Here is a 17,054-nt window from a genome sequence, read left to right on the forward strand (position 1 = left end):
CTGTAAATTTCATGCCTCGCACTTGACATTTTTATAATTAATTATTTAAGCTTAAATGCAAATACATTAATCATGTTTTATTTATACAATACCCTTCGCGAGGGGGCGCGCATTACGGAAGGCAAGAAAGAAGTGTTCGCAAGAACACACGAATTGTTGCAGTAATATTTGCAGTGTTCGAAGGAAAGACGCCGACTAAGGGGTGAGGAAAAATCAATTTATTAAGCTATTAATTAAATAGTCACTATAGGCTTCTGTGGTAACATCCTTGTCTCAATGGTGTCAGTTTTGGAAATTTGTGTGTGTGTACAGAATGCAGAGGAAATCCCCGAAGGTGTGAGACTGCTGAGGAATTTTCCTCCGTGCTAAGAGGCGACGAATGTAAGGTAAAACGCATAAGAGGAATGTTTAATTTTCTCTCATTTTGCTCATAATATAATACATCAGAAAGTCACACAAATTTTGAATTGCGCCACAATATAATGTGGTGAGAAGTTCTTTCACAAATGCCAGACTTTATAGACACTCAAATTAAATTCATCCTCATCATACTTCTGGTGTACACAAGACTCTCCTGAATTATTGTGCTTGTGAAAGAAATTCCCGGAGACACACTTCTCCATGTGGCGTCGTCTGCTAACGCTTTAGAAATATGCGGTGTGACAGTGCGAGAATGTTGTGAGAAAATAAGCTCTTCTTCATTAAGTTATCATAATCATTATGCTGAATATTATTAATTTATGTATTATCGTACTCTAACGACATTTTCACGAGTATTACATTCAAAGTGTTCATGTGTGTCTCTTGGTCTCCTATACATTGAATCTTATATGCCTTGGTGAAGTCTGTGGTTTTCCATCCAGTGAATTGTGAGGAGAAATTAAATATTTTATCATCTATTTACTTATTTACAAATGGTTTTGTCTACAGAGACAGATTCTACGTCATTTTTCTCACCCCTCTGCAAAATCACTTTGGGGTGAGATCAATTTGAGGGGGGGGCGAAAGAGGATTTGAGTGAATGGACTTTCATCTTTTTATCTCTATATTGATTGAAAATTTTCTCTTGCTGATTTTCAGGAGATTTTCTTCAAGTTTATCTTCTTACATATAAAGGTATATAAAAAATATGGAGATTTGCATAAATGTCTGAAAATATCGACCGTGTTGGAGTGAAGATCGTGACCCACGGCTGTAGAATGTGACGCCCATGTCCCTCATTTCGGAATCTGCAATGAGAAGAAGCACTTTGTCTTAGCGATTTAAATCCTCGTGAATCCCAGATTCGCGCGCGCGCGAAATTGTGTGTATTTTAATTGACAAACCAATTTGTAAATTGCCTACAAGGGTTCATAACTCCCTGTAAATTAAATGTTTCGCCTACATTTATTGAGCAATTATTCAATTATGTTGAGTGGAATTAATTAAAAGTGGTCGCCAGGAATTAATATAAATACAGTTTTTCATTCGCGTCATTTATGCACATAAATGTTCCGCGTGTAATTTTCACCAAAATATATTCAACACACTAACGCAATTTTCACACAATAACAACTCTCTCTCTCTCTCACTCCGGATAATTTTCCGCCCATTTGAGGATTTATGTTTGCCCAGATGTGGAAAAAACTGCGAAAATTGTCCTCTCAATTGACCGCCGAAAAGTGTGGTGGAGAAAAAAACGGCGTGTGATTGAAATAAAGCAGATGATAATGTGTGATGGTGAAAGGAAAGCAACTGAGGCGAGGAGAAAGCATTATAATGTGAAAATGTGTGATAATGTCAACTAACCTGAGAGGCCACGGTTGATAAGAGACGCGATATCGGTATATTCATCTGTGGAAAGAAGAGAAAATGCAGGGAAGGTGAGAACATAAAAATAAACTGTGTGTGTGTGATGGAGAAAAGAAAGACACATAAACTGAAAAAAGTTAGACAGGAAGAGAGAAGTAGCATGATTTAAGTGTGAAAGTGTTTTAAGTGGAAAGTTCTTAGTTTCAACGTCAATTCCACATTGTCAAACGCTCACCAACTGCACACAACTTTAAATATTTAACACTCTGAGAGTCCGACACTTCAATTAGATACACGCCAAAGGGGTCCATCGGGTGGGGTTCGGGGGGATTTTGTGTCTGTCACGCAGGGAACTTCAGCCAGAGAGCACTCACCGTTCATTGAAGTGCTGAACTCAAAACTCTCCGACAAGTCACTCCAGCCGTATCGATTCCTGTTGAAGGAGAAATAATTAAAAGTGACCAAATCTTTTCATGCGATACTGTTCACAATGGGAAGAGCCAGAAACTGTGAAGTGGCGAAACCGACTATTCAGAATGGCCATTGAAATTGGTCAATCGATATTAGCTAATTGGATAAGTGGTGGGATGTAAGAGATGTTGCAAATCATTCTATTTTCACTAGTTTTTCAATTTCAGCAGTTAACTATAATTTACGGATAAGAATTATATCAATTCGATTTCTAATTGTGAACACTTTCATTACAACAGGCTTTAAATATGCGAACGCGGGTAATTTGGGATAAAATCGTTAATTTTGCACTTATTTTCATCTTAAGAGAAGTTCAAATATACGGAACTTTCAGTAAATATCTCTCATTTCCTCACATGATGAAAATCTGCTTCCCGAACCATATTTAAGGACAAGGTGAGAATTTCTAATTAAGCCACAAATTTCAAGATACAGCATTTTACTCGGGGAACGGAAAGCATCATCGCTTCCGCCCTGAGAGTCCTGCACTTCCTTTCGCCGCCTGGGGTGAATCTCTGCGGAAATTGCACATACCTGGCCTGCACTTTGGCCTCGTAGTGCTGATTGGGGTCGAGGTTGCGGATCATGTAGCTCATGCCCTGGGTGAAGTGATGTGAGAGCGGGATGGCGGGCAGGACGACGTCCCGCCAGTCGGAGCGCGGCGGCCAGTGGTGTCCCGTGTAGCCGCGCTGAGTGTAAATGACGCCCTGGTGCTGCAGCGGCTGCGACTGTTCTATGCTGTTGTCAATCTCGTGCCCCTGCGGCACTCGCCGGAAAAACAATTTGAACTCCTCCACCGGCGAATGCGAGTCGACAGTCCATGAAATATTGTACCTGTTCCAGGACGAGAGAGAGAGAGACTTTTACATGCTGTGTGATTAAACAGAGCGGAACCTCCCGCAGGAAACTTCAATTGGATGAAGCGCGGTTCTGCTGCCGTGTCACTTCTGCCCTGCATCAGCATGTCCTTTTCAAATTCACTCGATTGTTGTGCAAATCATTCTTTTCACACCGCATGATTGAGCGACTAACTAAATGACTGTTTTGCATTTGCAAGCGAAAATACAGTTTTGGCAAGATTTGTGGTAATTTAATGGCATTTTCAGAGCACCTGACGGCGATTGCAAACTGTATTTCCACTAGGGAGCAATTGATCGGATTATTTTGAGCACATAACACAAGAAGATAGTCTCAAAAAGTAGTCAGACTTGTGAGTTTTCTGCCCCTCGAGCTGAATACGAGACTTTTCAGGACACTTTTGACGGGAACAAGAAGTCTTAAAGTTCGGCCTGTGCTTCAGCAAAAAGACACGAGGGAAATTCTGTCAATTCTCTCGATTTTGCACTTCCGACAGTGTGTCATAATTAACTGGATCAGCACGAGTGTCTCTCTTGCGAAACATTTCAATTTTCCTGTGAGCCGATGGGCGCTCAGGAGGGATGAAAAATGTGCTCGATTGAGTGAAATTGCCTGTCAAATCTCTGCTCTTTTCACCCACTGCCACCCATCCAAACATATACAGATGTCTATTGACGTTTGGGGTTGAATTCCCAGCGAGACTCACCTGTCTTTGTATTGACTAATGGGCGCCGACCGGAAGATTGCCGTATTGGGTTTTCCGCTGAGGGCCAAAGTTTGTCTCGTCTTTCCCAGCGGGTTTTCCGCCACACAGGAATAGTTGCCGAAATCCTGCAGGTGAACTTTCCGGATAATCAGCATGTGACGTGAGCCCCGATTCTCCATGATGTGCCGCTCCGTCGTGTCCAATTGCATCGTCTCCTTGAACCATGTGACCTGCGAGGTTAATGTGTGTTAAACTTTCTCCGCAATTTGATAATCACCACTAATCACCGCAGGTAAATCTGCCCACACACTTCCGCTCCGGTCTTACGTGCTCAAGTGGCAAGAGCTTTTTTCTTCCACCTCACAACCATGTGTACATATGCAGGCTCTCCAAGAGCTTCACGTGTGTCGCCTGCCACTGAGCCAACACGTTTTCACCTCCAGTGTGATCCAATTATACTCCGATAATGAGCTTTCATCACTCCAGACACACCGGAGGAGTGTGTGTGTGTGCGCAAAAGTACCGTGTATTTTCAATTCATTAACTCAAGTGACAAGAACTACTTTTTCTCCTCTGGCAGCGTCTTCTCACCACCGAGTCACTATTATTAATTTCACCCACCTCTCCAAGTGTCCCAGGAAAGCAATTTGCCAACTTAGCGTCAATTTCCAAGAGGTTTACCAATAAAATGGGAATTATGTGCCACGTGAAGAGCTTTAAAAATTTCACGCGCGCCAACAAGGCCAAAAGCTCAAGCATGAGAATAATCCCATCGAAAATAGCTGTAGTAAATTACAGTTTTTGCAAAAAAAATATCCACCCATGACTTAAAGTTCAGCGAGGAATTTTGATAAAAAGCCATCCTATTATTATTCTCATGGAAAGGAGATTTGAAATTTCTCAGCGAAGGGAGAAAGCCCAGATAAGACACAACCAATCCTAAAACCTCCGCAGGGACAAGAGAGAGAGAGAGAGGGAGGGAGAATGGCAAAAAAGCACACCCTTTTGTCCATGTTATTGAATTTCAATGAAAAAGCGTCGTGCCATTGAAATACATACTTTTTACGACATGATGAAATATGCAGAAAATCATTTGAGAAAGTTAAATAAACTACCTCCACTTCCTTCCTTGTTTTGAGTGCTCTTAATAATTTAGTGCTTGCCATGGAGAAAAATTCTCAAAGGAGTCAAATTTACTGAAAGGATTCAATTTTCTCTCGCAATTGTGAATAAAACCCTCTCCCATTCTATCTTCTTAAGTCTAAAGACCCTCTTTCCAACCCAGTCTCAGGCTTCGTGGAATTATGGACGGAGTCAAAAGGAGAGTCCCGACGAGGGGGAAAAGGATTTGCTGAACACATCGCTATGAAACAGTTTCAATTACAAAGTCCAAGATCTTGCATGCAAATTGATGGGAAATATCATTTTTTTCTGCTTTTGGTCTTCGAGGAGAATTTCCGCGTCGGTTGGTTGAATCAATATTTCTGTAGAGATTTTCCTCTCCTCGGAAAATTGCGAGGAAATTCGTCCTTTCTGCAATTGTTTTACACCCATCTCTGATTAATAGGCGCTACATGGTGAATGAATTTGCAGAAGAGGCTGATAAATACTGGGAGAGAGTGACTACTTTCATTTAGAATCCACTGAATGACAGTCAGAATTATATTCGTCAAAATGACAACGATATTTCCTCGGAATTTCTCTGATCCTAGACGATGTCGTGGAGTGAGAAGCCTCTCTAGACTGAGAATATTGAGAGTGAAGCAGAGAAGAAGATGGGAAAAAGTGTGTCTCTGTGAGATGGAGAAAAAGGAATGTGACTTAAAATCGAAACATAAATTCTTATAAACCCTTCAGCACCAATTTTCATCTTCTCACCCTTCCCATTTCTGGCACGAGTTTTCCTCTCAAGACAGCCAGAGTGTTTTTGTGTCTTCCCTTCCTTTTTTTTCTCTGCACCAAATATATAAAAATTGTGGCTTCACAGATAACATATTCAAGTCCCACACAGACAGCAAAAAAATATATACACTGAAACTTTCTCGATAAAAACTTTCTACTCTTTCACAGTCAATGGCTATATTAAAGTGTACACAAAAGGCGAGGGTACAAAAAAATGTGGAAAAATGAATTTGAGTTTTCTCGAGGAGTTTCTTTTTCATCATGATATTTTTCGCCTCCTCTGCGGCCCAGTGAAGGGTGAATTCTTGGTCGGCCCGGTCGATATGGAGAGGCGCGCGCGGAAGTGAGGGAGAATCGTTACTGTGTGTCAAGAAAGCCCAGAATTTCTCGAATCAATTACAGTTGTGAGTGAATGTCTCGAGACAGATTCGGGAGACAGGCTCGAGGGGGTGGTTTTCTGTGGGCGGTGCGGCGAGGCAGAAGAAAGGCGCGCACACAGTCAACTATTTGTGCAAGAGGGAGTGGGAATTTTTTGCTCTCCAACTGCCGAGACTCCTTAAATATCCTGCATTATGATGTCACTTTTAATTATGAATTTTTCTTTTCGTGCCAAGAGTGATAAGGAAAAAGTTTTTCAGCCCAAGTCCGCTCGAAGGTAATATTGCCTGAACCATCTGCTTGAACGGGGATGGTTTCTTGTTCATGAATAATGCGACAATCTGCACGGAAAGGGGAGAGAAGAGAGTGTGCGATATAGGAAGTTTGAGGCTGAAGTGAGACGGAGGAAAAAAAGCTGTATACGAAGATGATGAAGCACTTGTTGTCATTTAATTAGATAGAAAGTTATATAAAATTTCAAGTTTATTCTACACAGCGTTATTATTCCATTCTTTTCACATAGAATTTTCCACTCAAGTCGCCTGCAGAAAAACGTTCCGCCATAAACTTTCCTCACATAGTGGGAAATGTTCGGGACTTTGCTCTGTCTTTGGCTCAAAGGGGCAAATAATTGAGCTGGAAAGAAAATGTTGGAGGAAACTTGTGTGATTTGTCGCTCAAGTCCCAGCGAATTATTATGAAACTCCACACAGTGAAAATTATTCAGTGGAAGATCTCGTCTGAAGATTTATAGCAATTTTTCCACTCTTGGCCTGTGAATTGCTCTACATCGCGATTTTGATGGGGAAATCCATGTGAGAAAAAGAAATCAATGACTATAAATTGAGTTGGAAGTCGCAATGGAAATTCAACCAGAAAATTCACGACAAAACACCTCCTTCACAAGTTCATGCTCAGCAACTTTTTGTCCCATTTCTCAACACTTCAACCATTGAGGAAATTCCACTCAGTTCGAACTATCATCAAATACACAGGCTGAGAAAATATGGCCTCAAACTTTTCTCTCATGCTTTCATATGCAGTTTGATGTGCAGAATATCAAAGCATCTGAGTTCATTGAGCTTGATTTATCAAATAACTAAGTATCTCTGATGAATTTCATCTTGAGATATTCGAGAAAATTGATCGATTGTATATAGGAATTAATATCAATTAAGCGCATTTCCGCTGCAAATTAAATTGCGAAATGAGGTCACTGTGGGCGAAGAAGCAAGATGAAATATCATTTCAATAAGATAGATAAATTTTCCACTCAACTCCCAAATGAATTGACAGAGTATCAATTATTATTGCGGTGCGCCTTCGAGTGACTGCAGAGTTCCATTTGAGAGAGTGCAAATAGAAGCGGAGAGTATTTGTCTCCCTTGGCAAATATGCCAACCAAACCCGATGGCATTAAATTGCGTATTTGTAAATGGATATAAATAAGGTAAGCAAAGTTAATCTGACAGATGTCCCAGTAATAGAATTTAAAAAGGGATTTGCTCGCAGTGCACAGGAAGGTCACTCTCGAGAGTTTTGCCGGGAAAGTTTGCCGCACACAAATGACCCCCAACATGCGAGGCAGACAAATTCCTTTTCCATCCAATTCCACCTTATTGGTGGGTGGATGAGGTTGAAATTGGGGGATGTTTTGTTCCACATCCAGCGAAAGGGAGAGTATGAGTGTGGCCAGGACATTCAGGCATTCTCGCAACACATTTTTCTTGTCAACAAATTTGCGTCTGAATTTCGGGAATGTGAATTTTCTCCATTTTTCCGGGGTGGCTATATTAGATGAGGCGCACGGCGCGGTGGTGTGACGAGGGAGTGAAACGATATCAAGTAATTTTCCCCCCCATTTGAAGGTTTTCCCATATGAATGATTACGGTAACCCACATTATTTGTCGCGCATATTGATTTTCCCATTTTTTTCCCGTCTTCCCCGCGCACAAGAGTGGGCGTTTGGTCCACCCACACCATCGCCATTTGTGTGTCAGAGAGATGATAATGAGAAAAATGGTGTAAAATATTAACATGCGGATGGAAAATCTGCCGCTTACCTCTGGTTGCGCTTCTCCGTGAACAATACACACGAGCATGGCCTCTTCCCCCTCGCCAGAGTACACAACTGGTGTCTCCACACTTATTTCAGGTGGATCTGTAAAATGATATGTATATTTAATCGACTACCAGCGATATGAGAAAAGCATATGCTGCTCCTGAATATTTAATGGTGGCTAATATCCTTAATGCGGCACGCGGTATGTGAACGCATTGGCGGTTGGGGAAAACACACAGGAATGTTCTTTTTTGCCGCCTCGATGTGTCTCTATGGGCGACCCAGGGCGCTCGTAGAGTTGGACAGACGAGGTGTCAGGGAATCCCAGATGAAGGATTCTTAAGGATGGGCTTTGGGTTGCGGGGAAGCCGGACGATGATGGTGCAAATACTTTGATTCTCTGATTTTATGGTTCGTATTTTGGTGTTCTTCATTCTTTCAAACACAAATTGACCAGTAAACAAAATATTGCATAAGTTGTGAAATATTTTACGACTTTTTCATTATTTATTTTCTTTTACCTGTTCCTTTTTGTTCTATTATATCCAATAATAAGATTCACAAAAATTCTGTGAATCTTCGCGATAAGTACAGATAATTTCAACGCATTGTTACGAGTGTAATTCAAAGAAGAAAATTTACGGGAAAGCAGAATCAGTTGGAAATCCCCAGTATCTTAGCTTTCTTAGTGAAATTGATCTTATCATTAGTATCAAATTCACTTTCATCAAGATTCAAGTCAAGAGCTAAGCAGCGTCTAGTCTTTTTGTATTCAAAAGCTCTGCCAATCTCAACAGCATAAGCAGTCTTGGCAGTCATTAGGCTTATCGCAGGAAGTTGCCTAATCTCCCATCTACCAGTGGGCCAACTCTGCCTTCTCTAGACAAGGCACAGAACACAAAAACTTAACGCAAGACTCCATGTGACAGGTGTGCGCCTGAAAAGCCCTCACCGAAGGCGCGGGGAAGATGGAAAGTGGAGTGGGAATATGGTAAAGAAAAAACCCTCAAAGTTTTTTCTCCATCATTCCCCAATGAGGGCGCGTGTTGGTGAAAGTGATCGTGAGAAAGGGAGAAAAATGCCATATCTTTAATGTCAATTCCATCTCAAAGACTTCCTGTCGCAGCCACGCTTTGACAGAGAGGCTCACATTTTCAACTTCAATTTGAATGGAGAGGAATGAGTGGAATTTATTCACCTCTTGTTCTATTCATAGACGTGAATCTGCCTTATGAATTTATCACGATGGAACACGTATTAGTTTTTGGTGTGCTTTTTTTTTTTACTCAAAAAGCTTTTCCCACGCGCTGCGAATAAATTGATAAATAAAAGAGGAGAGCTTTAACGAATGGGGGATTGACAATGACAAAAAGCTCTGAGAGTAATTATATTAAATATAGTTGAAATTTCAGTTTTCCAAAAGGTTTTCCACATGTGAAAAATTTGACAATATTGCAATAAACAAATACGTGCAGCGAAATCCGCTCAAAAAATATTCTACACATTTCAGTATTCTATCTGAGCTTTTGCCACACAACCGAAAACGAACTGAAGGAGAAGAAGGGTAATTCGGGACGATAAAGACTCAATTGAAATCGTCTTGGCAGACCTCTCGCCGCAAGAGACACTCATTACTCTTTCAGGCGAAATGTGTGGTTCAATTTAAATCACAATATTCCATTTCTTCACGCTCCGGAGGACATTTGCCAACTGAAATGCTGCCCTGAATTCATATCGAGGGACTCGTATGGGAAGTAAATCATTCGTAGATAATAAATTTCCTCATGGTTAAATGTGGACAAAAAATAGTTTGTGTGTGCGGTGGTTTTGCGTCTCCGGCGTGCTGAGAATCTTACCCTGTGTGGACCATCCCTAATCGTATCTCTCTCGAGAGGGGTTGAATGTAATTGGGAAGTGATGTGTTTGGGAGCCCGCAAAAAACGGATAATTTATTTCATGTCACAGACTGTTAATAAATAAAGCCATCACATGTGATATCTCAATAAATGTCTATCTCTCGCACAGCACAGTGTCCCTCTCTCGTTTCCTCTGGAGGGGTGAAAAGTTGCCTTTTCCACTCTGTAAGTGATTTTTAAAATTATTGGCCCAAAAATGAGATGACAGGGAATATTCCCTCGCTGCTCCACATATCTGGGCCGATGTGAGCGCGCAAAGAGGGTGAAAATGTAGCAAAAATGTGTCGGACGAGAGAAGAGAGAAGATATAAAAACCGCCGTAGATGAAATAGCGTAATGAAATGAAACACTGCAGAAGAATGGTGAATTATTTCACTGCATCTTTCGTCTATTAATTCTGCTCCTTGGCTCGTTTCAATTGGTCTACCAGGGAAATAAATTCAAATTTATGACAAAATGAGCCAAGAGACTCCGCACCACTCCACGGACTCATATTGCCAACGGCTCGGTTATGGCGATGCATGTTTTATCACAATGCAATTTAGTTGCTATTGTGCGGCCTTAAATTTATCTCCTATCGCATTCATGGAATGGCCACCGATAAACTCGCAGCGCAATTTGATTTTATATGTAAATCAATTAATAAGATGACCGAGGGGTGATTAAGTGGGACCAGCGAAATAACAAAGTGCCATCGAATGGCCAAAAACCGCCTATTAATAACTACTTTGTATCGATTAGCACTATGGGCATGGATGATGGTCGGCTGGCGAGCGCACTGAATGCATAAGAGCAATCAGCAAGTGCAATAATCCTCAGTGTAAACATATGATATTCACACCACTAAATAGTTGGTAGATACATATAATAAACATCCAGCATTATTGGCATGCGATTTCGAGTGGCGCAGTTCCTAAACTGACGACATCCTCAACCCATGACGCTAATTTCGAGGGGAAATCTGCAAAATCCACCACACAAATTGATGTCATCAGTGAAAATGTATAAATTAGCGCATTGGCGATACAAATTTGTCAAGAGTCACCATTTGATTTAGGGTGGAAAAACTCCAGATGATTTATTCACCGCCAAGAGAGGCCAATTCGCATCGTAACTTTTCGCCAAAACTTTCAACAGATAAATTCTCAGGAAATCTTATGATTTATCTAAGACGCTTTTCCCATAGTGCACTATTTTTTGGAGTATGATAGAAAATTTAACACACAGAATATGTGGTTTAGAACTACAATTTCATTGCATTCGATTGAGGGAAAAAAATCTATTTTGCGCTGGTGAAAAATCATTTCTGCTCACTTTGCAATTATGCCTGGAGCGTGTAGTGGAAATGAGTGGAAAACATGTGAGAGAGTTCAGAGTGATTTTCTAGTGAATCTCTATAGTTAAAATTCATAAATGAATAACAAACTTTTTCTGGTGCAATTTTCAGCGAAACTTTCTGCAATATTGACCGATGCCCGAATTGCTAAATAGACTACAATGCTTGTAGTCCACTTGGCGTGTGCGGAATCGCACGCATGGAAGTTGAATTTGTGGGTGAATTTGATAAAAGATGATGAATGAGGGTGAGAATAGGCATCAAATGGGGGATGATCCCAATGCACATAATGTGGCACAGAGTGTTTCCACTGAGATATCTTCATTGTCAATTTATTAATATCCATGAGAGAGATTTGCTCCCGACAAGTATTAATGCTTCGAAATTTATTTGACTGATGCCCCTCAAATTACTTACGCATCTTATCGAGAAAATTATCCCATTCACGCGAAAGTGGGTGGGCAAACATTTCTCCCATTCACATCTTTTTTTTCCTTCCCTCGAGCTGAACATGGGAATAGCATATGTGTGTGTATGCTAAGAGAGACAAGCAATTGAGCACTGATTTCTCTATTATTCATATTTAGAGTGCAATTTTTGGGATATTTGCAGAATTCTCCCCATCGCACTTTGTGCGACTCAACCGAAATCGGTGGAAAATGCATAGAATTTTAATGCAACTAATGCAATAAATATTAAGTAGTTCACGGTTTTCGCGGCACAAGAGCTCCGCACTGTTCGCATTTAAAATTAATCTCTCAATTCTGCTGCACACCGCATTTACAATTTATAGATAAATCTCAGCGTGAAGCTCCGCCATCATCGCCGGAGGAGCGCAGCATCGCCAGCTGGGGAAAAATGCCCAGGTCTCGCGCCCCAATAGGGGCGGATGATGTACAGTGCTTCCCGTACAAGTGGCATCATGTAATTGTATTTCACACAGTAGATCATGCCACGAGCCTCTGGGCGAGAGATCGAGGGCGCCAAAGAGTGCACCACACTATAAATTTCATTTTTATACTTCCTGGATGCACCGGAATCTCCCCGTCCGTTGGCCAACAAACACCATCAGCACAGAGTTGAGTGTGCCTAGAACGGTCCCTGGTGGACGATTTCACACTGATTTCATCAGTCAGATTTGCTTTTTTGCATGCATTTTAAACGCCAACACGGCGTTACAGTGAAAATTGTGCAATTTTCAAAGGGGGAAAAGGGAATCTGTTCGACTGTATTACTTGGAATTGCGTAACATTTTCTCTCGACATACATAGAGGTGCTAATCCTAAAGGATATTTTCCGACTTAATGTCGCATTTCGCTGGTGGAGAACCTAAAATTACTCTTAGCATTAGAACTCCCTATTGGCAGAAACTTGCTGAAAAAACATGGCAACAAAGACAATTTTCGAATTACTTGTTTAAACTTGCCACATCAATGGAAAGTTCAGGAAAGCTCTTCAGTTTTATGGGCCAATTTCACCCGGAGAACATCGACTTTGGGATTATCTGTTCCGGGAGGTGGCAGAGAGCGCCTGTCCCGGGAGAGCCAGTGAAGTTGGCGAGCGCGGGGTGAAAAATCTCCCTCTAATCTGGAATTCTCCAGTGTGACCATCAACTCGGGGCCACGGAACCGTGTCAGTGCAAACACGAGTGTCATGGGTGGGCGTTCGCCACCCACTCCAGGGGCTCATTTTGCACGCTCCAGCGCCGCCGGACGATGATGGGCGCATGATGCGATGGCACTTTGAGCGCGACACCATCAAATCACAAGGGTGAGGGTGCGATCAAAAGCATTTCCGATAGATATAGCGGATCCATTACGAGCTGAGCGGAAATAAAAGTGGAATGGAATTTTTATTGTTATTTTCAATTGTCCAACGCGACAGATTATGTCTGGCGGATGAAATGGAATTTTGCACTTTTACCACACTCTGACGGCGCACTTGGTTTACACCAAAAGCAACCCAGGAAATTCGATACAATAAAATATGGTTGAAAATTCAACCACTCTGTGTGCGGTTTTTCACTCCGCAAGCCTTTCCTCCCCTGTTTGGTAAACACAACTATTAAGTTTCCCGGGGCTTTTGTGTCCTTTCGCTCCTCCAGGAGCGCCACAAGTCTCACGATGCCTGGGCGAAATTCAATACAGCACGACTTTTGTGTGCAAGTGTGTCACTAAACTAAATGAATATGAGATGGCTGAGAAAGAAAATCTCCACTCCATTGAATCTCGGGACAGTTTAAGATTTCATTTTTGAAGTGATTGAAATGAAATCTCCAGAGAATATCTCTCGCCACGTGACACTCCTTTTGCCATTCTCTGCTGTTCCGTTCCTTTTGCCCAGGCAAGAGAGATGGTGACACACATCCTGAGGAGAAAATGGCAAAACGTGCTTAATAAATAAATCAACAAGATGTTGATTCATCGAACCATTTCCAGGAGACCATTTTAATTTTCTCGTTTTATAGCTTTCACTACTGAAAGTGTCCCTTTATGGTGAATGGAAGACTAGAAGTATTTTATTTATCTCATCGTCCATCCTTGGAAATTAGAAATATTATTACCATCGGAATGAAATTCAAATGAACGTCTTCTGGTGCATTTTCTTCTGACTCTATCGAGTCGCATTGAAATTAAAATGGAATGTCAGATGGAAACTTGCTCTGGAATTCACATAGATTTTACCCACTCGAGAGCACTCTCTTTGAGTGAAGTATGGCGATAAGAGGACTTTTTTCCACCCTCGCCAAAGTTTCCCACTTCCTGTCAATTGAATTTGCGGTGGCAGAGAGAAAGTTGCACGGAAATATTCTTTGCGGAATTGCATCTGGGAAGACGGAAGTTGGATGCGGGGGCGAACTTTCTGACACGAAATTTCGGGGCTGCAGTGCTAAGTGGAGGAAATCATGCGGGTAAATTATTCGCATCATTCCCCCCCAGAGTGCGCCAAATTGAACGATCCGTCCTCCGTCAATTTGCCCTCGGAATTAATTCTTCAGTCCCGACATGGCGCGGCATTTGGGTGTCGCTCTGTTTATCGATAGTGCGGCTTTCCCAGGCTCTCTTGCAGTGCATGCACTGTGGTCAGCGTTATGGATGATCCTGCCCTGCGAAGCCTGTCGCGCCACAGGCGAAATAGTCAATCGATTGGCGTACATCTTCCGGAGGGATTCATGGACCCACTTTCACCACCATCTTCCCGGGCTCTGTCGCGTGATTAATTCACGGAGCCATCGCAGTGCTGTGTTTGCCCATCGCCAGCATAATGAAGCCAGTGTGTCTGGGATCAATTAGTCTGCCAATCCCGCACACACATGAATTGATGATGGACATTTTTGCCACTCTTGCACACCCGAAAGCTCATTTTTGTGTCAAATTTATGCGCTCCACTGTCGTGACGATCGTCATTGAGACACCCCCACACTCGCGCCAGCAGCAATTTATTCCCTTATCGTCATTCATTCGCTGCGTTTTATCTCCTCCGACAGGGTGTGAGTTCGGAATTAATATTGTTAGAAAGTTTTCCGGCTAAATCGACTTGTATTTGTTTTCCCCTTGAGCTCCATCTCTCCGCCCCCGCACCGCAAGAGTCAATGGCGCTGCCGAGGATTCCTCTCGAGTACTCGAGAGCAGAAAGAGAGAGGAAGAGCGTCATTTTAATCAATACAGCTGTATATCGCGAAGAATTTGAATTATTTGCAATTTAAGATGTGTGCCAGTGTCTGTCTGTTATTTCATCGCAAAATTATCTGCAGAATCTCAATATTTCTGCTCCCACACGATCGTGAGCATTTCATTCATGATTTTTTTTCTGTCTATAATGAACTCCACGCGCTTTAAATGGTGGAAAAAAATTCAGAATGAGGGCATCAACGAGCATTGATTTACTGGGTGAATGTCTGCAAAAATTTCTACTTTCTATATTTTAGCTGATGCTTAAGATGCTTTTTATCGACAGTGAGTAATTGTATGAAAATATTTCATTGTAATTGACAATATGGAACAAATTGATTATACAAAATTTATTTACTCGTCACATTTGCATAATTTACAAACATTTGGCCACTGACACAACACGTGATTTCACTAACATTTTCACCCTCGTATAATTAGCAAAACCCATTGAAAACATTATTTTAACAAGATTCCAGTTCTTGTCTCTGCAAATGATTTTCATTGTTTTAATCCACTAAAATGGGTATCGATTATAATTTTCATCCACTCAATTGATTTGCGGAATTGATGAAGAATTCATGGACTTGCGTTGGGTATAGAATTTTCAACTGTTGCAATATCCCTCGGCAAATGGTGGAAAATCACATAAACTTGCACCCAAATTCACACAATTTTCACAAAAGTCGATTGTGCTGATGAAGAATAAAAAAAAAAAACACAAGGTATTTTCGCCTCCACTTCTCCCCAACTGCTTCGGAAGAGAGAATTTTAAGAGCAGAACGATACACGCATATTGCAGGGGTGGAAAATGGCAAACTCAAGGAAAAAAAGGAGGCAAGAAAGGAGCCATGAAAGACGGAAGTGAGTAAAAAATTTCAAATTAATATGCTGGAGTCTATAAACAAGGAGAAAATCATATTTCCCTCATTTCCCATAAATCATTTTAATCACACTTTTATGATTTCCGCGCTTCGAAATTGTTCGAAAATTCGTCTCGAAGTCCCCAATTCGTTTCACTCTTTTTTTTCTTGTGTTATATGTATTCACGCGGGGTGTTATTGTTATGATACACAATAAAGTCATATATCTTGAGATAAATGTATAGTATGTGTATTTACTTTTCCCGGGCTCGCTTTGAGTTAACCACCGCGGGGCTTTTCGGAAAATTCTCCTTAATGAGCATATTACGTAAATTAGAATTCTTGACACCACATAATTCATCCCTCGAGCAACACATACATACGCACACCCTCGGCGAAAATGAATTTATTGTAGTTTTCCCGTCATTTCTATATCCCGCGCCATTCCACACTAACAATAATAATAATAGAACAATCGTTGAGTCACAGGGTGTAATTTGGGGGGCGCAGCGCGGACGGGGAGTTCAGCCCCCGTCTAACAATGACAAAATTGGTGTGACTGTTGAGCACAATTCGCCGGATGTAACGCATAAGCTCAACAACTCGCCTCCACAATGGGGTGTCTCATTGTCATCTCCTGGGGACATATTTTTTGGTGGTGAGGGCTGACCTACACTCAGCTGAATTCCGCGCCAACTTTCACATCGGATTTAGTGCTCGCGGCGAAGGGATTAAACCCGTCAAGCCACTAATGTTTTTTGGCGGTCCAAATTGAGTGCCAATTCACAAATTGCTAAACAAACTTGCGACAGATGCTCTATCAACTATATGAACTTCATGAACATCGACAGGTTTAGACTAGTCACTTGATTCCCAATTCACTTTGTATCGTGAAATATTTGTCATTCTAAGCTTCACATAAATATTTTGCATTGCATGCTCAAATTAACCTCTTGATATTTATTCTGTCGAGAGAGAGAGAGAGAGAGCGAAACTATAACGTCGCACATGATTTATCTGGCCAGCAAATACACTAATTCTATAGATAAACATTTGGAAATTAGATTATGTAGATACATTATGTGTACTGCAATTGGGG

The 17,054-nt window shown here is 41.4% G+C and overlaps 1 protein-coding gene across 2 annotated transcripts in view; it reads right to left on the reverse strand.

Moving 5' to 3' along the window:
• Positions 1-817: 817 nt before the first annotated feature.
• The window catches only part of LOC132258689 (limbic system-associated membrane protein-like), a 93,942-nt gene continuing 77,705 nt past the window's right edge, over positions 818-17,054 (reverse strand). The window contains exons 8-12 of one of the 2 annotated variants that reach the window (XM_059756112.1): positions 8,171-8,268; positions 3,827-4,056; positions 2,797-3,096; positions 2,166-2,224; positions 818-1,229 (exon numbers count right to left, since the gene is read on the reverse strand). In XM_059756112.1, the coding sequence (XP_059612095.1) occupies positions 1,105-1,229; positions 2,166-2,224; positions 2,797-3,096; positions 3,827-4,056; positions 8,171-8,268 (812 nt within the window). In that variant the 3' untranslated portion in view covers positions 818-1,104. Of the gene's footprint in view, positions 1,230-1,791; positions 1,834-2,026; positions 2,225-2,796; positions 3,097-3,826; positions 4,057-8,170; positions 8,269-17,054 lie in introns of those variants that run through there. The other variant, XM_059756113.1, reaches the window with a different exon arrangement.

The sequence above is a fragment of the Phlebotomus argentipes genome, unplaced genomic scaffold, assembly GCF_947086385.1.
Source record: "Phlebotomus argentipes unplaced genomic scaffold, Phlebotomus argentipes genome assembly scaffold_4, whole genome shotgun sequence".
NCBI classification, from domain to species: Eukaryota; Metazoa; Arthropoda; class Insecta; order Diptera; family Psychodidae; genus Phlebotomus; species Phlebotomus argentipes.